Source organism: Globicephala melas, chromosome 11, assembly GCF_963455315.2.
Source record: "Globicephala melas chromosome 11, mGloMel1.2, whole genome shotgun sequence".
In the NCBI taxonomy this organism is placed as follows: Eukaryota; Metazoa; Chordata; class Mammalia; order Artiodactyla; family Delphinidae; genus Globicephala; species Globicephala melas.
In genome coordinates, this window is record NC_083324.2 from 33,319,120 (window position 1) to 33,344,718 (window position 25,599).

The following is a 25,599-nucleotide window of genomic DNA, read 5'->3' on the forward strand; positions in this document are numbered from 1 at the left end:
CTTTATGCCTGACAAGGCTTATTTGTGAAATAAAAGATTATTCTCCACGTATCCTATGGATACGATATCTGAAACAGACTTTCCTGTTGTCAAAGGGATGGTCACTTAGTAATCACAATTTGAGTTCAACATGGCATTTATAAGTTTGTAAGGCAGACTGCTTGGAAGCCTCAGCAATATTTAGGGAAATGTCAAGCACTTTTCAAAGTGAAAGACAAGCGCCCATCTATGTAGAACAATGCGGGGACAAAGGGAATGCCCCAGATATTCCTCATAGATACCCTCATTAGAATAATGTTCGTCAATCAAATGAATGCTTTCTAGACTTTGGATGTCATGGACCAATAATAGGAAAAAATATTTTTGAAAACAACATAAAGCTATTAAATAAGAGTCTTCAGATGTTAACTACTATCGTCATCATTGCATAAAAGGGTATTTTAACAGCAGAAAGTAGGAAGGACATTACCTAATTTCAGAATAAAAGACTGCTGTTACTTACAAAGCGGTTGGCAATCTTACTCCCACAATATTTGTCTGTGTCTTCACGTGTGTGTATGTGAATGAGTGTGCAGGGACTTGTATGTGTATGTGTGAGTGCGTGCATGTATGAAAACTTCAGTACGAGCCAGTACCAGTCTTTGGGTTGGCACTTAGGAATTACTTAGTTTGGCCACACTTTTCCTTGGTGGTACCCTAACATTCCTGGAAGTTGTGCAGCTGGAAATAAGCATAAATAAGCAAGAGAGAAATAATTTTAAATGGCCGAATACTCTTAGTGTTTCCTCAAAGGCTTATGACCATCTGGAAGCCTCTCTTTCCCTCCAGAGCCCTTCCAGTCCAGCCTTCCATCATACTCAGCTGTCACCCCTGCCCTCTCTGAAGGCTACCCCCCATCATCCCGGACCAAAGGGACATTCCTTACTTCCTACAATCAAGCATTTTAGCAAAATAACCAAGTCACACAGACTTGGATTCAAATTCCAGTTCCACCATTTAAAAGCAATGTGGGAGCTTCCCTGGTGGTACAGTGGTTAAGAATCCGCCTGCCAGTGCAGGGGACATGGGTTCGAGCCCTGGTCCGGGAAGATCCCACACGCCGCTGAGCAGCTAAGCCCGTGCGCCACAACTACGGAAGCCCGCATGCCTAGAGCCCGTGCTCCGCAGCAAGAGAAGCCACCGCAGTGAGAAGCCCGCGCACCACAATGAAGAGTAGCCCCTGCTCGCTTCAACTAGAGAAAGCCTGCGCGCAGCAATGAAGACCCAACACAGCCAAAAATATATAAATAAATAAAATAAATTTATTAAAAAAAAAAGTAATGTGACTTTGGGCAACCTACTTAAAACTTACTCAGTTTACTCAACTTTACAATACGAATAATAATAACATTTTCCTTGGAGGATAATTTGAGAGGATGAAATGAAATAATGTGCTTTACTTATGCCTTGTGTATCATACAGCAAACACAGTGATAACTATTAATAATCATTTATCCTTCATCCTAACAATGGAGTCATTCATAATCAACTATTATTTATCTTTTGTGATTTAAGTTTTCATATGCATTTGCTTTCTTTACTGGAAGCGTTTGCAAGCCTCATCCCTTGCTGATCCCTCTTAGCACTTAGCATAGTTTTTTTGTCTGTAGTAAATTCTTTTCAGATATAGATGGAGATTAAGACACTGGCTGACAACATTAGACAGCTCTCTTATGCTACTACCCAGGAGTGTGTTGCCATTCTCAAAGGTGCTTTTTGTTATTGGGCCTCTCATCAATGAGCCTTTGGAAACCCCATTAAGAGTTCTGCAGCCCCATTCTTCTTTGAACTTCTGCCTTAGGTCCTGTGACTTGAAGTTCAAATCTAAAAGAAGGTACTCCATTGCTGCTCAGCGGGGCTGGACAGCCTCAAGGCTGTCCTGGGAGATAGATGATCTGATCTCAAAGCAATCAGTCAACAGGTCAGTATCTCAGGGAGTGGTAATTAGTCTCAGGTTGGGGTCTGGTCACCAGGATGTTTCTCACTAAGTGGTTTTCCAGGTCTGAAAGGGACTGAGGTCTGTCACCTTTCTAGGTTTCTAATCTCCCTCCTCCCCCTCTGATTTGTGTAGCAGTCTCTCTCCTGTGGACTGGATTAATTGCCTCTAGTGGTTAGTCTTGGGTATATGTGAGATTAAGAGTTGGATATTGTGTACAAGCAGCTCATGCAGCTCAATATCAAAAAAACAAACAGACCAATCCAAAAATGGGCAGAAGACCTAAATAGACATTTCTGCAAAGAAGGTATACAGACTGCCAACAAACACATGAAAGGATGCTCAGCATCACTAATCATTAGAGCAATGCAAATCAAAACTACCATGAGGTATCACCTCACACCAGTCAGAATGGCTGTCATCAAAAAATCTACTAACAGTAAATGCTGGAGAGGGTGTGGAGAAAAGGGAACCCTCCTACACTGTTGGTGGAAATGTAAATTGATACAGCCACTATGGAGAACAGTAAGGAGGTTCCTTAAAAAACTAAAAGCAGAACTACCATACGATGCAGCAATCCCACTACTGGGCATATACCCTGAGAAAACCATAATTCAAAAAGAGTCACATACCACAATGTTCATTGCAGCTCTATTTACAATAGCCAGGACACGGAAGCAACCTAAGTGTCCATTGACAGATGAATGGATAAAGAAGATGTGGCACACAGATATACAATGGAATATTACTGAGCCATAAAAAGAAACGAAATTGAGTCATTTGTAGTGAGGTGGATGGACCTAGAGTTTGTCATACAGAGTGAAGTAAGTCAGAAACAGAAAAACAAATACCGTATGCTAACACGTAGTATATATGGAATCTAAAAAAAAAAAAAAAAAAAAAGGTTCTGAGGAACCTAGGGGCAGGACAAGAGTAAAGACGCAGACCTACTAGAGCATGGACTTGAGGACACAGGGAAGGGGAAGAGTAAGCTGGGGCGAAGTGAAAGAGTGGCATGGACATATACACACTACCAAATGTAAAACAGATAGCTAGTGGGAAGCAGCTGCATTGCACGGGGAGATCAGCTTTGTGCTTTGTGACCACCTAGAGGGGTGGGATAGGGAGGGTGGGAGGGAGACGCAAGGGGGAGGGGATATGGGGATATACGTATAGCAGATTCACTTTGTTATACAGCAGAAACTAACACACATTGTAAAGCAATTATATTCCAATAAAGATGTTTTAAAATAAATAAAAAGTTCCTTAACAGCAAAAAAAAAAAAAGAGTTGGATATTGTGGAGAGGGAAATGCCTCAACCTTTGAAACCTTTGAGAGTAGAAAGTGGTAAAGAATGAAAATGGGCACCTATTATAAACGAGCAAACAAAGAAACCAGTAGAGCTGCCTTTATTATGGAAGAAAACTATTAGGTTGAACTACATGAAATTGCTGACATTTGACTGCTTCTGACCTACAAAAACGCTTCATATCATTCAGTCTAATAGCTCTAAATATAAGATTTTGTGTTTCTGTTTATTTGTTTGTTTTTGAGCTTCTGGGTTGTAGCTGGATTGCACTGGATACTGAGAATGAAGAGGACCGGATGGGAGGGAGCTTTTGAATCAGTTATCCCAGTATTTGATACACGTGGGTGGAGATGCCACGTGGATTCTTATTCCCAGCGTTCAAATTGGTAAATAGGATTCATGGATATCTTCTTTGCATGGTACTGCTGACGAGCTGGTGTTTGTTCCTAAAGGAAGTCGAAGGGTATTTCCTTGTGTTTTGTGGCATCATTGCAGGGTCAGCTCATCTCATGACTATGTGGATAGAGAGTCTCTGGGATCTGCTGTGTGGCAAGCTCTAAGGAAGCAGGGGTTGTGCCTGTTTTGTTTGTCCTTTCATCTCTGGTTCCTGGTGTGCAGTGGGCACTCATGTTGAAGGGACTGAAGAACTGGGCTCTGATCATCTGGTTGGTTTATTCTTCCTTGTGTGACCAGTAAACAGCCACCCCAGAGGAACACGTTCATTTCAGTTGCTTCTGGTTGGACTTCATAATTTCACATCAGAAATGTTCCTGCCTCTAGTGATCACTCCTCCCAGAGTGGAAATTTCGCTTCCATGAGCCACAGGGCCACCCATACTGTAAATCTGAGACCGCTTTCTATACCATTGTGTCTTGGGCTGGTTCCCCCCACGATTCTTTCCAGATGTGGAGTGCTTTCAGGTAGTTTACCAGACTCTTTCATTCCTCATCCGCTGTCTGGTTTCATGTTCCCTCACCCTCTGAGAAGGAGCCCTCGTAGTGTCCCACATATTGTATTCATGAATACAGAAATTTCAGGAAACTAACAGATATAAATTCTCATTATTTTTGGACTCATTAGCTGATTTTTGCCGCTCTTTGTTCTGCATATCTTTTAAATCAGTTGCTTAGCAATGCAGTAGTTTAGGTGTGTGTGTGTTTATAGTTCTATACTTCTTTAATTTGGGCTCTGAAATGAATTTATCGTCTTTGGATACGTTTTTGCATCTGTTTTTAGTCCATAGGTTATGGTACATTGGTGAGGCCTTACCAAGAAAACGGCCCTGTGTATTTGCTTTCTCTCCCATTGCCACATTCAACAAGTGGTCAGTGAGTGTCCTTTAGACAGGTTCAGTCTGTTTTCATGGAGGCATTTTAGCAATTTCTTGCCAGCATAGAACTGTGATGAATTTGGTCTCACTTCTTCCCCTCACTATGTTGAAGTGTGTATTTTTAATCTCTGTCCTTTGGACTTTTATTTCCAGAAAAACACATCCTCCTAATTTTTAGGTGCAAAGCCCCGTTGGATTTACAATCTATTTTATTCTATATGTTCTCTTAGCAAATCTATGGCAAGAACAGAAATGCTGAGACTTTCATCTGTGGGCAACTATGTGTCAATTAAGTTACCTCTTTAAAAAAAAAAAAAAAAGGTACCTAAAACGTACCTATCACCTCTTAATTGACTTCTCAGCAGGCCGAATCCCATATGGGATGATTATTTGATAATTTGATAAGTGATAATTTGATTCTAGGCTTTCATCAAGGAATGAAAAATGTGAGTGGAAAGAGGATTAGAATGTGAAATGTCCTAGCTCCCCCTGCATTGCAGAGCTCTCCTATGTCTAAAGTTCATTTTTTAAAAAATAAGCACCCTTTGTGATATCTCTTTAGAATATAGATTATGAAGATGTAACTACTTTGGAAAAAAAGTGGAAAAGGATAGAATTTATTGCAATGGCCACGAGATGGCAGACCTAAAATCCAGACTTCTCAAAGAGATTTACGTGCCAAATCTCATCTTTGAGGATGCCTTAAAAGTCATCAGCTTTCCGAAGGAAAACTTCTATTGGTTATCCTGAATTGTTGTTCAGTTCCGTGGCAGGCACAGCAAGGGAGAACAGATTCAAGTTGATGGGAATCTGTTTAGCCCTCCTTTTTATCACGTATCACCTTCCTGCCCCTCCTAGAAGCCTGCTTTTTACCTGGCCGCTACGGTCATCCACAGCACACGTAAACATATCACTCCATGTTTCCTTCTCCCAACACAGGAGCACAGCTGCCTTTTTCCTTCCCATGAATAGGAGGTCTCTCAAAGAAGCTGCTTCCAACAAACTCGATTTTTTTGTATTTCTCTCTACAAAGATCTGCTCCACAGAACCTTAATTCGATTTTCTTCAAATGTTGCATTAACGAAATTCTGGAATGTGCCTCCTTCTGCTTATATCCCTCTTAGAGCAATGACATGACAATCTGCTTTGTTTTTCATTATAGTATAGCCTATGGGGATATTCTATTCCATGTAAACATAAACAAAGGGAGGTTTGACTTAACACAAAAATTTCAAATTAAGAAGGGAAGTATGTAGTTCAAGATACAGGAGGGCGATTTGCTGCTCTGTGCAAAGACTCACTAACAATTCTCAGTAGCCTTAAATATAGAGGGAAAATTAAAATATACTATCTTTTGGGATAGTTACATAATACACACATGCATACACACATATACATCTTACCAATAAGAAAAAATTAATTGATCAGTCGCCTTGGGGGCCAAGCCTTGAAGTCAACCAAAAAGTTAATGTGATGAGGCAAGTCTCTTGACAGTAACTGATCATCCGTGGACAACAGGTTTAGTTTAGGTAGATGTTGGCAAAGCTCCGGCCTGCAGTGAAGTCCAGATGTATTTAGTTTTCTTATTATCAATCATCAATAACCTTTCCAGGGAGTCTAGTTGGGTGTATTTTATATAGAAAGCTACCTTGGCAGAGTTAAATGCTCAACACAGAAGCCTTCTCATCACTGAATGGGAATAACAAGAATGAACGAGCATCATAGAACATTACACTGACACAGGGTATTCTCTTGGGTCAGGGAGCCCTTTCATTTCACTTGCCCTCACTGCCTTCCAATTTTACCAGTTTTTTAAAGTTTTGGTCTTTTCTTTAATGAAAGAATTTTTTGTTGTTGTTTTGAAGTTGTTTGACTTTGGTTAGATTTTGCACTTGACCTTGCCCTTTCAAAGGTCACTTTTCAGAACACTCTTCCATTTCTCACACTGCATGAATCACATCTTGCCCACCTTTGTGTGGCCTTTCCTATCAGTTCAGACGGGATGATATTGAACAGTCAGACCGGGCTGCTCTTGGATGCAACTCTTCTATGACGGACATATTCTTCTCCACATTCAAGCTCTATTTTCTCCTTTAAGTTTGTTTGCAAAACAAACATCACCTCATGAAAGTCAAATGGGCAACTTAACAGAAACCAATTTCAGAGGCTTCTCTGAGAGTCTATCTTGAAAATAAGAGACCCATTGGCATATTTAGTTATGTTTTCTACAAAGAGGACCCCAGTAGAAATTAATGCAAAACTTTTGAGTCTTTGCATTTGGTCGTGTCCATATTATGTAATAACAAGTAATTGCTAACATTTGTGTGGTCCTGTCCGACACTGGACAGCATCTCTACTTGCATCATCACGTTTAATTCTTACAACAGTCTGAGAGAGTTACTGTTATCCTTCTTAGTTCATTATGAGGAAATTGAAGTTTCAGATGCATAAAGTAACTTGTGCAGGGGCACAGAAACAAAAGATATTGCTGAGATTCAAACCGAGTTATATTCAATTCCAAAACTAAGGCACTAAGTATCTTCTCCTCTAAAGGACTTCAGTGATATTTTATTTGTATGGGTAAGTTTTAAAAACTCAAAATAGACTAAGGTAATCAAAAGAAGTATTTTCTCATTTTTTTCCCTCCCTCCCTCCCTGTCTCTCTGTCTGTCTGGATCAGGCACACAGTAGTCAATAATACTTCATACATGTCCTTGCCAGGACCTGGACAGAGGTCCCCCCCATCCCTTATTGCCTTTTTATCAATCTCCAAAGGGCTGGGAATGGAGAAAGCGATTTAGGATGAGGGCAGTACCTCTTCCTGGCACTCAGCCTCCTTTGACCTCAGGCCTTTTCCACACGGGAAAATCAGCTGGCCTCAGACTCACCAATACCCCTTTGTAGCAGGATGCTGAGAGGTGCCGACGTCTTTGTATCCTGAAGCACATGATGCTGGCTCTTTAGAGCTGCCTGGACTGGTTGCACTTGGAGGAGCTCAAGGATGAGCCAGCTGCCTCCCTGGGTCGTGCCCTGAGAGAGTAGTGGGGTAGAAGCCGGTGCACGGAGCAAAGAACTTCCACAAGACTCGTGGTCCCTTAAGTCGTGTGCTATTAAGTTTCAAAGACAAAATTCCCTGTAACTGGAGTAAACGATTTCTTGAGGTCAGTTTTAGGTGGGCGACAGAGAGCAAACCACATTGAGTCTGGGCTGCCAAAGCCTGGCCTTTACAAATCTGGTCTGTTCTTTGTCCTTGCTGAAACTCACATTGTTCAAATATATCTCACCCTGTGGGCCCACCTCATGCAAGCTGCTTCACTTTCTGCGTGGGCCTTCTGTATACACAGTACATCATTCTACTGGTGGGTAGTGTTGATATTAATTGATATCAAAAGCCTTTTCTTTCTCAAGATGCCGTTTGAAAATACAGCTTTTAAAATTTAGGCAAATGAGCATCTATCTCCAGGGTTGATCATAGCGAACCTCACCCACCCTCATGCCAGGGGTAAGAGAGAGGCTGTTTTGAACAGGGTCTTTCGTCACCGTCTGTCTTAAGTCACCTCCTACTGAACTTACGGTTGAAGATTCAGGGTCAAGAGGGAAAGAAAACAGTAATTAACTGGGAAAAGTTGATTGAGCGGAATTTTTTCCCCCACATTATGATTAGAACATGACTGTGGGCTGAGCACCATACATAATGTAGGTTTTCCCTTGAAATTATCCAAACATTTCTTAATGGAATGCCTTTTTTAAGCATCTGCTTTTGTAATCGAATGTGTTTCTAAAGATGGGTCAGCTAACTAAAGCAAGAGCCCACAGGAAAAACTGTGTTAATGCTTCTCTCCCAATCTAATTTATGACAGTTCCTAATTGGCCCGCCTCATTTACAACTCCTAAAATTAATTTTAGACCCTCTCTCAGGGCCCAAGTCATCATTAATAGAACGACAGCAACGGGGAGTGAAATAGAAATGTTTATAAAGCTCCCTTTTAAATAGACTGTGATAAGTGACGTAGAGATGTATTACCATCGGAGGATTCTGGAACTCTCTTTGTGAAGGCTAGCCACAGGCAACTCTCGAAAGAAGGCATTTATCTTGGCAGGAGATGCCCTTCAGTCCTGTTTTGTTTTATTCCCTTGAGGATTTTTTTTCAGGGTGGCTAAGACCATTTTTTTGGTGTTTTATTAGCTGTATCTTGACTACCTCCTACAAACTGAATGACAGCTTAGGGTTATTAAATGTGTTCTCACACATATTTTTATCCATTGTTAACCCTGACTAAATGCATGCAGGGGCACAGAATCCCCCCCTTTTTTCCTCCATTGTTGCCCATATTTGTTAAAGAAATTATTCTCCTTGACGTTTGTTTAGGCTGCACTTTGATAAAATGCTGTCTATGGTCCACTTTCTTAACTTGGCATTCAGCAGACTCTTATAGATTTATTTCTCTTTGCATTATCTTATCTTCCTTTCTAGCGTATTTGGGCTTCCTTTTCATATTTTAAGTTACGTTTTGCGGCATAGACAGATTACCTTAGTAATTGTATACTGCAGCATTGCAGTGTTCTAAAGATAATTCTGCAAGCTTTTGGCATATACTTAACCCCAGTAACTATCTAAAGATGAGTATATATGTTCCTTTTTATGTTGTCTGTGAATAAGCAAAACGGACAGATTAAGTGCTGAAAGTGACCTCAGGCTTATAGAAACTTTCTTCAGTTTGATGGGACAGTGACAATTTCTGAAGCAATGTAAATCTGGCCTTGAATCTAAAAGGTGGCTTACTTGATGAAGAAATTAATGAGGATTTTTCTTTGTGTTTCCAATTTATAGCCAAGTGTATATACTCTTTATACTTGAGCCTTTTTAAAAAAAGATGTAGATGTAAAGGAGGCTTTACAGAGCTGCAAATACTTCAGTTTTCTCAGTTTTGAAAGGCTGAGTCAAAAAAAAACACAACAACCCAGAAACATTTAATTTAAGCTTCCTAGTTTATTTCACTGTCTGCTATTTTCTAAAAACTGTGAAGTATTTGTTATTAAGTGCTTTAAGATATATCAGCTCATTGGCTTATGGAAATTGTAAAAGTTTAGAAGCTAATGTAGGGCTAGCAGATGAACTTATTCTTAGAAAAAACTTAGGCTTAGTATCCCTCACCCTCAAAAAAAAAAACTCCTGACTTTCAAGGTAAGGTTAATGAAAATCCATAGCCATGCAGAATTAGCTCATAATGATTTAAACTATTTGTTTAAAAGTATCAGATTAATAAAAAGTTATTTTAAACTCATTTTGTAAAGATTTTCCTTAAAAAAAACCCACAGTGTAATGGCTCTGTCAGCCCAGAATTAAGAATTCGCTTTACCTGGCATCCCTGTACAAATAGGTAATGGCTAGATATAACCTTAACATATTAAGAACATCTCTCCAGATATCCTAAAGTGTGAAATGTTCATATTTCCCTAGTTTTATATACTTAAAAAAAATCTTCTGCCAGTTACTCTTTGATTTAAGTAGACTGGAATTACTGGAATGTAGATTTCAATCAAGGTATTTTAGAAGAAATTATCATTAGTTTAAGACCAGTATTTAAATGAGGGTTTCCAAATATGTGTAATCCTTGTTACACTAATTTTATTCAGAGTTCTATCATTATATAATACCAGTACTTATAAAACAGATTCGTTAGCCAAAAGCAAAAAAACAAGCAATCAATAAGGAAAAGGTTACAAAGAACAAAATTGTTATTTTGTACGGATATGAGTATTGATGAGTGGTTTTAAACACACTTTTATAAAAATGATTTTAAATATATTTGAGGTTCAGTAATTAAGAATAATTAGATTTGGGGCTATATTTAGTGACAATATCTATAGAGAATTAGGAATTAATGATTTTCTTTGATCAAGAGAAAACTGGGAATTTTAAATGAATTTTTTGGGACTTTTGATGGTATTATAAGAGGAGCAATGCATGTTAAATAGATGAAGAGCCCAAGTTATAGAATTGTAGGAGAAAAGGAGTTTAGAAGGGTCATTCTTTAGGTTGATGATGGCTTTTAACAGTTACTAAAGCTATCTCATTCTGAATTTTGACCTGGCAGAGGAAAATGGGTTTAAAAAGGTCACGAAACATAGGAACATAAAAGTGGACATAGGGAGCCTGGTTAGGAGATTACTGTAATTGTCCAAGTGGGAGATGATGTGGATCGTACCAGACGTGTATGTGTGTGAAAATGTGTGTGTGCACCTGCCTGTGTCTAAAGAATGAGAAGGACAGAGAGAACATACATACCTTGATGGGAAAATGAGGACATTTCAGGTATGCCAAGGATTTGAAGCATGTACCTGCAGTTTATTTGGTGACTGAAAAGCTTCATTTACAATTTTTTAATGTTTACTCTTATGATACCTTATGGGAGGGAAGGATAACACAGCAAGGTATAAGGAGAAAAAGAGTAAAAACTAGCCTATCCATTCCACCACCATTAGATAATGACTTTTAACATTTTAGTGTATTTCCCTCTCGTTTTATTTTTCTATGCATATGGTTTTATGTTTGGGGAATATTATTGTGTGTACATTTGCAAGTCAAAAACTGTGAAGGGTCTGAGATTTTCCCTATTGGCCTTGCTAACAGGCTAGCCTGCCTCAGTTTCATGGACGCAGGCAGAAGACCAGAGGCTTTGGGGTCAGAGGCAACGGCTTTATTGCTCAAGGTGCAGAGAATAGCATCAGCATGTTTATGTCCATACCCCTTTCCCCAAGTCTCGTGGAGGCAAGGCAGGTGGGCCAGGTGAATAGCTGTATGTGCAGTGGGTTTCATTAAAGGAGAGCAACCCTGAGCTTAGGGAACTTGAATCTTTTATAATGGGCAGTAACATGTCTGCCTTTTGCTCTGGAGGGAGACACTATCGTACATGGCAGTAAGCATGTTTACCCTTAGATCCTAAGGGAGACACTACATCTATCTCCCAAGGCTATTCACTCTACAAACACCCTTGGAAAACTGTGAGAATAGAAGATAATACCTTTGCTCATAAAATGTGCAGAAATATGAGACTCATGGAGTCTCTCAACAAACATAAATCTTTTCATATATCATTGCTTTTTTTTCATCAGCATTTTAAATGGCTGCATACAGCTGCAAAGAGGGAATCGTTGGGATATAGCAAAATGTACTATCAACTTCCAATTTTCCAAATAATGGTCTTTTCGGTTGTTTCCATTTTAAAAACTTGGAAATTTCTATTTGGGGCAGAGTGGCAAAAAATAATGCAATCGCTTTGGGTGTGTTGTAGCTAAGTTGGAGTAGATGGCATTTGGGTTCCCCCTGATTTGAAGTCCATGCAGCCTCTTCACCTTGGCCTTATGTATATGCAGTGGCCAGGAATGGCCAACATGTCTGTTGTCTCAGGATGTTCTCCAGAGGAAGACAGGCTCTGTGAAGCTGAATATTAATGCTGTTATTTGTAGTCCAGCCTGCACTGGTTTTCTTCTGGAAAGTGGAGATATTTCCTGACATTTCTGCTGCTCACATCTGACTGATCCTCAGACAGAAGCTCCTACTGCCTGGCATGAGCAGGACCCAGAAAAGTCCATACAAATCCCTATAGTGGAAAGGGAAAAAAATCTGAGATCCAAATAATGACCATCTTGTCCAAACATCTGGAGAGGGCCTGGTCTGGTGATGGGGATTAAAGAAAGGCAAAACAGCATCATGACCAGGTTTTAGTCCTAGGACTTGTGTGCAAGAAAGTACCCAATATGGAGGCTTTCCTGGGTCTCTAGGGTCTTCTAAATTATCTAGAATATTGCTGAAGTGACACAAATGGTTGAGACAAGTCCTCCTCAGAGGAAAGGAGGACTAAATGAAACATAGCAGGAGAGCCATTTCTTAGTCAATAATGGTCTCAGAAAATTCCAGGTTAAAATTTGTGACAGATGTTGACAGAAAATTGCACTGTAAAATGGGAGCAAGAAACTGTAATACTTTTCTGAGTGAGCAATGATCAGTGATTAAACAGCAGTCAAAGCATTGTAATTTTTTTAAGTGAGAGCAAGAGTTATCCAGTGGTGTCTTCCACAGTTTTTAGAAAGTATAAAGGGAACTTACTTATTTCTTGAAGAAACATTTTTTTAACATCTTTATTGGAGTATAATTGCTTTACAATGGTGTGTTAGTTTCTGCTTTATAACAAAGTGAATCAGTTATACATATACGTATATCCCCATATCTCCTCTCTCCCACCCTCCCTTTCCCACCCCTCTAGGCGATCACAAAGCGCCGAGCTGATCTCCCTGTGCTACGCGGCTGCTTCCCACTAGCTATCTATTTTACGTTTGGTAGTGTGTATATGTCCATGCCACTCTCTCACCTCGTCACAGCTTACCCTTCCCCCTCCCCGTGTCCTCAAGTCCATTCTCTAGTAGGTCTGCATCTTTATTCCCATCTTGCCCCTAGGTCTGAAGAAACATTTTTGACATCTGCTTTATGCTTAATGCTCTTCTAGAAGCTGGAGAATTGGTGGTGCACAAGACAGATGCGGTTCCAATTCATGGAGTGTCAAGTCTAGAAAACAAAGAAACAAAAGTATCTTAAGATCCTTTCAAATAGTAAAGCGTTCCATGAAAAAACAGTGTAACGTGACAGGCCAGTGGCTTGGGTACAAGGTAGAAGCTGGGAAGACACTGCTAGGGATCGTGGCTAGAGAGGGCTTTTCTGAGCTGAGACATGCCATTTGTGGCAAAGGCATTCCAGTCAGAGGGAATGGCAGAGCAAAGCTTATGAGGTGAGAACAAGTGTAACATTTTCAGGGACTAGAAAAGAGATCAGGAACGAAATGTGCTAGAGGCTAGTGATTGAGGAGGGAGGAACGGAACAAGATGACCTCAGGGAGATGCTCAGAGCCAGTTGGTGTAACGAGTTGCAGGCGTCAGTAAAAGGTCTGAATTTGAAGTTTAATGGGTGATGGAATGGACTTGTCATGCAACCGAATGGTGGAATCTGGATTTATATTGTTTTTAAAGACTACTTTGGTCTCTGTACCAGGGCGGCCAGTGGTTACCAGAGCTACACCAGTGGTTACTGGTGGTTGGGAGAAGTTTATAGGAAGGGAATGAAGGATGACTTCTAATTAGGCGGCCTGGGCTACTTAGTGGATGGTGCAGTAATTACTGAGATAAGGAAGACTGAGAAATGAGAGTGGTTTTTGGTAGAATGGCATGGGAGAGTTACTAATGTTGTTGAAAATTTAAAGGAGACCCTAGTAAATATCTCTGCATGCCTTTCTTCCAAAGAAAACCTTGCATGATAAAAATAATACTTGATATTGAAGTTGCTGCCCAGTTTTGCTGAGTCGTCTTGGGGTACCTAGAACCTTACCTGGCAGATGGCTGGCTGGCTAGCTGGATGGAAGGATTGACAGATGGATGAATGGTTGAATGACTGGATGGATAAATGGGTAGATGTCTTAGAAAGGAATGGGCAGATTGACTCCCTCCATTTCTCATATGCAGCTGTGTCTGTGAAACCATCAAAAGATGCGTGCTTCAGAGGACACAGTGTGTTGGTCTCAGGGATTCTGACCCGAACTACTTTGTACATTCTGAGAGTCAAGGAGGTAGTTTTTCTTAAACACTATCCATAGGTCCTCCCCATGAGACAACACTTCATGGCTCATCTCAACTCTAAATGCTGATTTTTTTTTCACTTTATAAAAATCATCACAATCATCTTTATTTTACCAGACAGGAAGCACTGCTTGCGGCAATCAGTGAAAAAGATGCAAACATTGCCCTGCTGGAACTGTCTGCCTCCAAAAAGAAAAAGACACAGGAAGAAGTGATGGCCCTCAAGCGGGAAAAAGATCGACTTGTGCATCAGTTAAAGCAGCAGGTGGGGCCTTTTGCACGAATGGTGTGTTTTGCTGGGTTTGGGGTTTGGGGTGCTTTCTCTGGGTTTAGCTACTCTTCATTTTGCCATCCATCCTGCAGGCTCACGCAGCTAAAACCAGGTAGGAGCGAAATGGCCCAAGTTGTCGCTGGAACAATATTTTATTGCTTTTCTGTGTTTTTGTGCATGTGCCTGGGCTTGTGTGGTTTGCAACCAGTGCTGTTTTCCTTTCTTTTGTATTAGCATCATCTCCCCAGAAATAGCTCTCAGCTCTCTTCCTTCCAGTGGACTTTCTATGACTTCTGACTAAATCCTAAAAAGTACTAATTAAATTCTGGGCACCTTCTTTCCCATTGGACTTGTTACCTTCTGTCTTGCTCACTTTCTGGGCCCAATAGTAACTCCCGTCATTCCAGTTCTTTCGATTTCTTTCTCACCATTCTTCCAACTTTGATTCTTCACCTATTTCCCAGGACTTTCCGGCCAAGGACCCTTTCCCACCCGCTATGCTTGGAGACCTCCTCAGCCATTATTTAGTCAAATATTTTTCTATTACCTGTTTACCCCGTTAACCTGTTTTTCCCTCCTCTCTAGGCCACTATACTTCTTCTGAGGGAAAAGGAAGAAGAGATAAAATCCTAACTTGTGCAGAAAGTTCTTTGCTTTCTGGAGGGTTTTCTAGTAGTGACTTAAATGGAAATATATCTACCTGGAGCATATTGCAAAGTCATCCCCGAAATCTTCAGGCATTATTTCTCCTCCATATCTAACTTGAGGGCTTTTGGAATCAATAGTTAAAGATATTCAGTTGGATTCTAGCTTCCTTATGAAACCCACTCAGCAGATAATGGCTCAATGGTCTGTGGTCTCACAAGGTGGCTGCCACGTCTTAGCTAGGGCCACCTGTGAATGCCACATGGCACCATGTGGAGTGCGTTCATATTGATTTCAGCCCCCAGGACTGGCTCTCTGCCTGCTGGGGAGATCTGGGCTGAGCATAGTGTGCAAGGTAAATGGAAAGGAAGCCCGAAAGGAAAAGCTCTCTCCCCTCACAACTGGGACAACTTTTTCCCTCCTCAGGAAGGAAAAGCCATCCTTTGGCCCTGAACCAGAGTCTTATTCTCATGGGGCTGCCTTGCTGTGTGAGAGAGAGAGAGAGAAAAAAAGAGAGAGAGCACGAGAGCAAGCACTGCCACGCCTGGGTGCCCTCTCCTGCAGAGGGAAGGTCCCAGTCACTGCCAGACATCGGGGTCATTCCGCAGAGCAGCATGCCTTGCTAGTGCTGGCCCCAGGGGTCGGGGGCCGCTTACATCTGACCTCTTTGTTTGGGGCTGTGCATCTTCTACACCGGTTTCTCCACCCACTGGGCCACAGAAAGTCAAGTCGGGGCTCCTTCTTTGCTTTCTCTTAATTCCTTCCCTGTGCGCCCTGTGCCCTCCCCTCTTGCACCTAACCATTGTAGCTTTCTCCCACAGGTTTATAGACCTAGGAAACAGCCCCCGAGCTCGAATATACCATGCACTTGTGATGCTGGCTACAGCCCAGATATTACGGCCAAGTACCACGGGTCCAGCTACGATGCATACATGATCCAAAGGTCTCAGGTCAGTCAGCTGCTAAGGAGATACTCTCCCCCACCACTGGGGATGGGGGTGCATAAGACCTACATCACATCTTGACCTTCACCTCTTTTGATGATTTCCAGTATTCAGTGGCCATAAAGTCTGGAACCATCGATGGTAGCACTATATCTTGATTTATAATGCAATTTGATTATTTTGTATTTGCCAGTGGTTCTAGTTTTGATGGCCACCTTACAGGGACAGCTCTTCTGAAATAGCCTGGCACTGCTGTGAAGACAAGATGCCAGAGGCCTTACTGTCAGGCACATTGGATTAAATTTTTCTTTTTGTCTCTTAGATACTTTCCTCCCCAAATCTCCCTCTACCCTTCCCAATAAGGAATTTTTTTTTTTAAGGCTGCTTTTTTTCTTTCTCAGCATCATGAAAATGCACTCCTGGATTCCAGGAAGGATTGAGTGTAGCCCTTCAATTTGCTCCTGGGAAGCTGTACAAAGCCTTCATTATTCACGACAGGCTTGGTTTTGGGTATCATGGGGCACATTTAGGAAACCCCAGCCATGCACAGTTAGTCTCCCGCCTGGGCTAAAGCAGGGTCTGAAGGGCTGTTGTGGAAAAAGAGGCAGCAAAGGAGGAGGGTGGGCTTCTTTCCATGACTTAGGTTTGAAATTCTTCCCCACACCCTACTGGCCACAGAGCAAGAAAGAATGTGAATTTATGTATCCTTGTTGTAAATGATACTGAAGATAATGAGTAATTTGCTTATAAAAGCGTGCCCTTTTTTACTGAGGGTTTACTTTGTCCCAGAATGTGAATCCAGTGTCCCTGAGGGATTTTGTCCCACAGTCCTCACGGCAGCCCTGTGGTGTGAGTGTCAAGATTACCTCCTCTTTTAGGGGCCATAGCTGAGACTCCGAGTGTGGAATAACCAGCCCAACACACACAGCTTGTAAGTGACAGAGCTCAGGTTGTGTATAGTCCACCTGCGTCCACACATACCCCACCATGTTCAGAAAGTAATTCAGAGTTGCAAGCGGATGGGTATTCCAGAAATTGTGAGGGCCCCTTATCTTTGTATACCTGAAGTAGATGCCAAAAACCCATTTAAGAGTGTTCTCCAGCCACTCACAAAGAGTAGGTTCTGCCTAGAGCTCTTGAGCTTAGGATGTTTGATCACATCAGCAACTACTAATACTTCTGAGCTCCCAGCATGTGCCAGGTATGGGTCAAAGGGCTTTACATACATTAACTCGTCGACTCCCACCAAAGCAGAAGGGCTGATGCTCTCATAGAGAAGGAACCAGAGGTCCAGAGAGGTTGGGTGCCCTGCTCAGGCTTCATAGCTGGACACACCATGATACTTAAACAGACTTTCTTGCCACACAACCTTAAATGGGTTTCGTAGATGCCATCTGGAGTTGCACTGCTTAGGTTGAATTTTGTTTCTGGCACTTGTTCGCTGAGTGATCACGAGCAAAATACTGAACCTCCCTGAGCCTCAGTTTCCTCATCTGTAAATTGGGCTAATAACTTAATTCAAAGGGTTGTTTGTGAGGTGTAATGTATACTAAGTGATTTGCACATGCCTGGCACACCAATGTGCTATATATGTGTAAGCTGCTATTACTACTACTACTGCTGCTACTAATTGACTTTATCGCCACCAGCCCTCAGAGATAGTTTGATTTTAATTTCAATTTCATCTTTGCTGTCTTTCACATGCCTTGGAGTCGCAGCTCGTTGAGAATATACTGTTGAACTGTGGGAGAAAGAGCAGACAGTTGTTGGCACTAAAGCCTTCCCGGTCCCCCCACGCCTAAAGCCCAAGCCCTTGGGGAGTGGGGAGCAGACATGTTAGGAGTTCTAGACCCTAGTTTCCAGCCTGCACTGGACAGGCCCCCAACATTTATTAAGTTTGTTTGGTTTGTGTATGCAGCCCACATGGACGTCCATCAGAGAGGACATCCCCAGAAGGGTGAGTCCCAGACCTCAGTGGTCATCACCTGCATGTCTGATTTGGGAGAGCAGAGCTCTTTTAGGCACCCAGGCTAATGGGAGGGGAAGGTCATAGGTCTGGGTGTTCACCTGCACAATGTTCTGCAAAGATTTTGAGGCAGATGGGCTCATGAGAGGTGTTACCCTCTTCAGGCTGCCTTTTTGTTTTTTTTGTGGTACGCAGGCCTCTCACTGTTGTGGCCTCTCCCATTGTGGAGCACAGGCTCCGGACGTGCAGGCCCAGCGGCCATGGCTCACGGGCCCAGCCACTCCGCGGCATGTGGGATCTTCCCGGACCAGGGCACGAACCCGCGTCCCCTGCATCGGCAGGCGGACTTTCAACCACTGCGCCACCAGGGAAGCCCCAGGCTGCCTTTTGAGCTCATCTCATGCAGGTGTCTCTGCGCACATCATTCCCAGTGACTGAACTCGAGTAGCTCATTCAACAATCCCCATAGCTATTGCACTTTGCCAAGCACGTAATGGGCACTTGATAAATATTTATTGTGTGAATGATTACGTGACTTCCATAAGCCAGGTCTATACCGAGTGTTTTATATATACATAGGTTTACAAACGTGATCTCATTTTGTCCTCATGATCACCCAACTACCCAACATGTTGCATACCTACCATGTGCCAGGCGCTCTGACAGATGCTGGGGATTCATCCATAACAGATATTTTACACACAGTATCCACAATCCCTTCTTCCTGGACCTTACTTGTTAAATTAGAGGGGGTAGAGAGAAAGGTAATAAACCATAAACATAATAAGTAAGTCATGTGGTAGAAAAAAGAAAAATATAGACCAGCATAACAACAACAGGCATGCCAGGGTAGGACTGAGGGGCTGATGACACTGTAAAATAGGGTAGACAGGATGGGCCTCACTGGGAAGAAGCCGTGAGCAAAATTTGAAGGAGGTGAGAGAGTGAGCTCTGTGGATATTTAGGGGAAGGGTGTTCTGGCAGAAGGAACAGCCCGTGCAAAACCCTAAGGCAAGAGAGTGCCGGTGTGTTTGGGAATAGCAGGGAGGGCAGTGAGGCTGGAGTGAGTAAAAAGGTGAACCATCACAGCAGTAATGGGCTAGGGTAGGCTGTGCAGGATCTGCTAAGAGTGGTATATTCTGGAGCAGAAATTATCCAAAGTTAGGAAGCAGAATACACCAACCATGCAGTGTCAGGACAGGGAGGACTCCCTCCAGTACCACTCAGAGTGCCCTGTTTAAGGTTGCTCTAATTGAGCCCACTCTCCAAATCCCCTGGCTCCAGCCTTGAAGGAGTCCCAGTGCTTAGCTTGCATTTTTTTAAGGAGCATTGGTGGGTGGGAGGGAGATGCAAGAGGGAGGAGATATGGGGATATATGTATAGCTGATTCACTTTGTTATACAGCAGCAACTAACACACCATTGTAAAGCAATTATACTCCAATAGAGATGTTAAAAAATAAATAAATAAAAATTAAAAAAAATAAAAAAGCACTGGCACTCCATTGGAGCCACAGAGAACTAATGCCAGAACTTGCTTGTTACGGCTATTGAGATTTTCAAATAGAATAGGAACAGGGCCCTTTGACAAAATGCCCTCCCTGACTTTCTGGCAGTCTCAGTAACATATCATTGGAGTCCAAATCCTGCCGTTTCCTTGCTATGAGGAGGTAGGCAGGTGGACAGTAGTGACCACCTCCATGCCATTGGCCTGCTCCGGGTGGTGGCTATGCCTTGGAGAACTGCAGCCAGAGTCCAGGCCAGGCCAGACGTTCTCAAACCTCAGTGGGCAGAAGCATGATCTTTTCTAAAGATGTATCATGAAATGCTCATCACTCTCTGGCTCTCACTGCCGAAAAATCTTCCCTGGCTTCCCTTGCTGGTGGGATAAAGACAAATTCAAGCCAGCGTGCTCTCTGCCTTGTACATGCAATTCCCTTTGCCTGAAACACATTTCCCTCTTTTCCTCACCTGGTTAACACCTACTGGTTCAATTCAATCTCAGTCCAACATCACTATTTCAGGGAGGCCTCTGGGACTTTCTCAACCGGTTCAAATCCCCAATTTGGCACTCTTGTAGCGCATGTACATCATTTAATTGCACTGGAACAGATGCAATTTTGCATTTGTTTTGGTGATTACTTGAATAGAAACTATCTGTCCTGCTAGTAAATGAACTCCATGAGAACTGAGAATGTGGCCTCATGACTTTTTTTCTGCTGACCATTTGTCTCCAGGCCTAACACAATTGCTAGCACATGGTAGGCATTCAGCAAATATTAGTTGACTGTATACATAAATGAGTGAGTGAATTGCCAGGGCAGCTTGTTAAAAGAAGAGACTTCTTTGATCAGTCATTACATTAGACAAGACTTAGCCTCGTAATTCTTCTGAGCCTGATATTCCAGGAAGCCACCACCAACTTACCGGAGTTGGTAGAAGACATGGAGACCTGCTTGCTGAATCATGACCACAGAATTGGCGCCATGTTCTTTCTTGCCACGTTGCGAGACACTTTGCAGAGATGCCTTTTACCATATACTAGAATTATTTACAGTGGTGTCCATTTTGAACCTTCCCTTCCAGTCTCTGTGTCGTATTCTAGTTCAGATCCCTTCCAATTTTGGAGGTTCTTCTTGAGTTAAATGCCACTGAGTTTCCAGATGTGGCAGAGATTACTTGCAGTTATAAAGGGAGTCCCGCCGTTTCTTTCCTGAAAACGTCTGAGCGTCTTATAAATTAATTTGCCTAGAAATACCTAAACTCCCATTAAACACCTATCAAGAGAGCCAGAGAAGATGATGTGAAATCAGTTCAGAAATTCCAACTATGCTTAACAACAAAAGAATCTTTATGACTCTCTTCAGGTGTTGACATCTGAGTTGATTCTAGGCTGAGCGCTGTATAAAGGTAGGAGAGCAGTACAAATTAACTTTCTGTTACTTGTTGCTTACAAGAAGACAAAGGACTAATCATAGTTTGGTAGTAGACATATAAGTCTATCCAATTTTTGTGTTCTTCCCGATTCCATTTCTTCACAAGCACACACCCCTGACACTTTTATTCTACCTCTTCTTAAAAAAAATCTTCCTTCTAGATTTTTGCAATATTGGGAGAGGGACTCAATTGGGAATTAGTTAAGGGTTTTTTGGTTTTGTTTTGTTTTTTAAATTTTCTTGTTCTTTCTCTAGGGATGGTAGTTCTAAAAAATATTATTAAAATTTACCATCTTTCCTTCTTCTGTGTCTTGGATCCAATCCCCCCAACTCTTTTCCTCCACCCTTGAAGAAAGGACTGACATCAAAATAATTAATTCTGAAATCATTGGATTTTCCTGCTGCTAAAGGGTTTTGAAGGAAGCTTAAAACTAAATCTTACCCCCTAAGCCTTATTCCCAGATGCTCCCTTGTGTGCTGAAGTAGTGAAATGTACATCCTTGATGAAAATGCCTGTTTAAAATGAGGGCCAGACACTATTGTTTAGTTGAAATTAGAACCAGCTTATTTCTCAGAACCAGTTAGAATACTTTTGTGATCAGAGATAAATTGTGCTTGGTTTTCTTTTCCCCTTCCTACCAGTTCTGGCATTGCTTTTGGTTACCCACTGGTCAGTTGGGAACAGAAAGGCGTTAAGACTAGTCCACTGATTCTCTTGTGTTTTCCCCCAGAGCTTGCAGAGAAGTCCTATGTCCAGGTTAACATTCTGGAGGCTATGCCAGGTCTGCACAGTATAACTGATTTGGGTATGTCTCCCCCTCCCCTATCGTGTCCAGACCATCATAGGATTGTGTCTAAGAATTAGCCAAACAGGTATGGCCAAGAGTGGGAGAAGGCAAACTCTGCCCTGGGAAGTTTTCAGGAGGGCTGGTTGTAAGGATGAGATTCTAGCCAAAATTGAATCTCAGCAGAGGTAGAACCATCCTGTCAAGGAAAGCAGGGATCACCTGAGTGGGATGGTTGACCAGGCATTTGTCATTTCTTTCCCCCTGTACTTGGGGCCACACCTGGTTGTGCTCCCCATTTACACTTCCATTACATGGTATGCAGATGACTTTTAATTACCCTTTATGGTTTAGGAGGTGAGCACAATTGAACAGCAGGGAAGGAACTTCATGCAATAGGGTTCCCATAGCCTCATGTTGTGGTTGGATGAGTGCCAGAAAAGCTTGATTTGATCCCAGCATTGTAATGCATCACAGACTCACCCCAGATCAAATTGCTGGAATGCAAATGCATTGGTTTTCACTGTAGACTCACTTTGGGTTAAGCTGTTCATGACCCACTGGTAGAATCTAGCCACATCTCTATTTATCATTGACTTCAGTGCCAAGGGTCTTTACAGTATGTTCTAGAGAACCCCTTTCTAAAAAAGAGATACTTAGATCACTCCTCGGCAGGCCAAGGCAGGGCATCCTCACAGAGGTAAAACCTGAACTCCTTGGTGTTACTGAGAACAATATACTCTTAGTGTCCAAGTGATTGGCCAGGATACTGCTCTGCTCTCTTAGCCTGGAGACATTTCTTACTCTAGGCAACTGGTGCCTCAATCCCAAGACTCAGGGAATCCATTTGGTTTGCCAGTTACAACACAAACTAGCGCTCAAAGATTGTGGAGGCAAAGTGTTTTCTCTGTGAATCCATATGTTTCTCAAATCCCTGTTAGAAATCCACCTTCCCAAAGCATCAGGCGGACTCTGATGGACCACTTTTCTGAGTCTCTCATTTGAAGGAAGCCATGTTTTAAAAACCAGTTAATAAATAAATTAATTAATTAATTAAACCATTTAAGTTCCCATCCCTAAACATTCATGGAGCACCTTTGGTGGTGCTGTGTGGGGCACTCTTGGGCTATAGAAGGAGATGTTGATACTGATTTTGTCCTTGAGCCTTGGGTTGTTTTTTTTTTAATCATCTCTACCACCTATAAGGCAGATATTAGCTCATGAAACAGATGACAGAGCAAACTGCTACTCTTTGGTGCAGAAGTGTTACCAATGTGCAAAGGTCTTTGCTTGCTAGAGGGGGCAGGGAATACTTCCTGCCGAAATAGGCATTCCTGTGGATGTTATAATTGACAATCCGTAGCCTATCTTTTGTGACAAATGCCTATCTGACCATGATACTTTCTTAAGTTTTCAAGGATCCTAGTGTAAGTATTGCTACTCTTAGAAAAACTTGCTCTTTGCTTTTGGAGTATACCTTTTGAAGTAGAAAAACTTGAAAAGACCAACTTTACCACTTCATTCCCCCACTTTTAGAAATACATAAAGGGGGAGACAGGTCTGACTTGTAAGTTTTAGAGTGATTTGCCAGCCTTGTTTCAGTCATTTGAAGCACCCCCTGCAGTATCTAGCCGTTGGCACAGTGCATCAGAATAACAGGCTTAGCTGAAGGTGACCAAAACAGAGAAGAGTATACAAATGCCAAGAAGATCTCTCACGTGCTGTCTTTCTCTTTTTTTTAATTCAAATTTCACATCTGCCCTCTATTTTTAAACAGTTATTCTTTAAGTGATAGCGCATGTTTTACCAAGCCTCTTATTGGATTAGACATGTTTGAAATCCCCTCAGCTTTAACCTGTTCATTACTGCCTCCAAGAACATTCAGATAGTGTATATGGGGGAGAGTTTCCAAGATGTCAGCCTCCAGGGAGCCATTGTATTTTGGGGAGGGAGGGATCCAGCGGTTATGCTGTGTAGATTTTGGGGGGACCTTAGACTGACATTGCTTTAAGAGAAATCAAGTGTGGGTGTAGTGTGTGCAGCATTCTTGCTACTCATCATAGTTTTTCTACTCACATTTTAGAGTAGGAAGAGCTAACAGTTTTTGAGCTCTTACGTATACCCGGCACTGGGCTAGAAATTTTAAATATATTATCTCATTTAATTCTCATAACAGCTCTGAAAACCAGTTGTTATTAATCTCATTTTGGAGATGAGGAAACTATGGTCCAGGAATTAGGCAAAGATGCCACGGCTAGTGAGGGGTCTCATTCCAAAACTCTTTCATGGTCTTCCCAACAGATGTCCCCAACTTGGTGCTATACCTCTTGGGTCATAGCCCCCCTGACCTGGGGTTAAAAAGGAGCATAAAAAGCAGGCTTTATTTTGTGACCCTGAGCACCACTCCCAGCCTCTCCAGCCGCCCCAGCCAGCTCCTGCCGTGACCCCGGGGTCACATGTGCAGGCTGGGGAGGGCGATTTATCTCTTCCTGCATCACCAGGCGTCACCCACTGCCAAGGGGAGAAAGGGCTACGGGCTTGATCAAGTGTGTTGCATTTTCTGCTTTCCCGCATGAAATGTTGACATTTGCATCTTGGAGCCTTTGTGTTTCATTCTCAGGATATCTGCTTGAAAGCCTTTTTTCCTTTAGTTTTCCAGTTTCTTCTTCATCATTTAACATACCAAAACAGGTTCCTCCTGGTCTCTTTCTCTCTCTCCCTCCTTTCCTTCCTCTCATCATATAATTAAAAGTCCTTTCAGGTTGTCTTCACCTTATCATTTCAATTGAATTGAAAAAAGATCCGACTTCCTGCCCTTGTGTCTTCCTGATGCTGAATTTCAAAATGAAAGAAAAGTCCTTCCCCTGCCCCTTTTTTGCTTCATACTACCCCTTGAATAATTGTGTTTAAATCATGCTGATTTTGTCATTGATCTGCATTGTTGTACGGACTGAGTTTACCCTTTCCTGGCTTCAGAATTTCTTCTTTTTTGGCTTTTTCAAGTAATTAACAGGAAAAGGATTTTTCACCCTCCTCTCTCCTGATTACAGAAACACAATGATCAAACTCAGAATTTAACATTTCTCTTTACTCTTACTCAACTCCATATTCCTTTTGGGAAGTGCCACTTTCTTTTGTTATCCTCTACCACATGCAGAGGCACAAGTTCCAGAATCCCCCATGTTTACTGTTTTTTTTCAACGTAGCACTATATTAAAAAGTAATAAGGACTATATACACTATTGATACTATGTACAAAATAGATAACTAATGAGAACCTACTGTATAGCACAAGGAACTCTACTCAGTGCTCTGTGGTGACCTAAATGGGAAGGAAATCCAAAAAAGAGGTGATATATGTATGTGTATAGCTGATTCACTTTGCTGTACAGTAGAAACTAACACAACACTGTAAAGCAACTATACTCTAATAAAAATTTTCTTAAAAAGTAATAAGGACTTAATTTTGTAGCCATCCTCATTATGTAAATGATACTTTTCACAGTTGAAAGCATATAAATAAATGTTTTATTGTAAAAATAATGTATTCTCATTATAGAAACTTAGAAAATGTGAATAAAAACTAAAATCACCCATAATCCTGCCACTCGGAAATAAGTATAAGTATAAGATATAATAAGTATAAGATTTATACTTGCCTACATTCCATTGTCTACATACATATTTGAACAAAGACATGACATACTACATAATAAAGCTTTTTTAGCTTTATAAATGTTTGATATTGTGTGCATTTTCCGATGTCCTTAAAAGTCTTCAAACACATATATCTTGGTTCTGTGATTTCCAT

The 25,599-nt window shown here is 41.7% G+C and overlaps 1 protein-coding gene across 12 annotated transcripts in view; it reads left to right on the forward strand.

Moving 5' to 3' along the window:
* Positions 1-25,599, forward strand: part of ERC2 (ELKS/RAB6-interacting/CAST family member 2) — a 962,565-nt gene that overhangs the window by 712,931 nt on the left and 224,035 nt on the right. For 9 of the 12 annotated variants that reach the window (XR_009565841.1, XR_009565842.1, XM_060308008.1 and 6 more), the window contains 2 exons: positions 14,360-14,507; positions 15,980-16,108. Coding sequence is in view for 10 of the 12 variants with exons in the window: in XM_060308008.1 (XP_060163991.1) it covers positions 14,360-14,507; positions 15,980-16,108 (277 nt within the window). In the remaining 2 variants the exon portion in view is untranslated. The remainder of the gene's footprint in view (positions 1-14,359; positions 14,508-15,979; positions 16,109-25,599) is intronic. The other 3 variants (XM_060308013.1, XM_060308014.1, XM_060308015.1) reach the window with 1 other exon arrangement.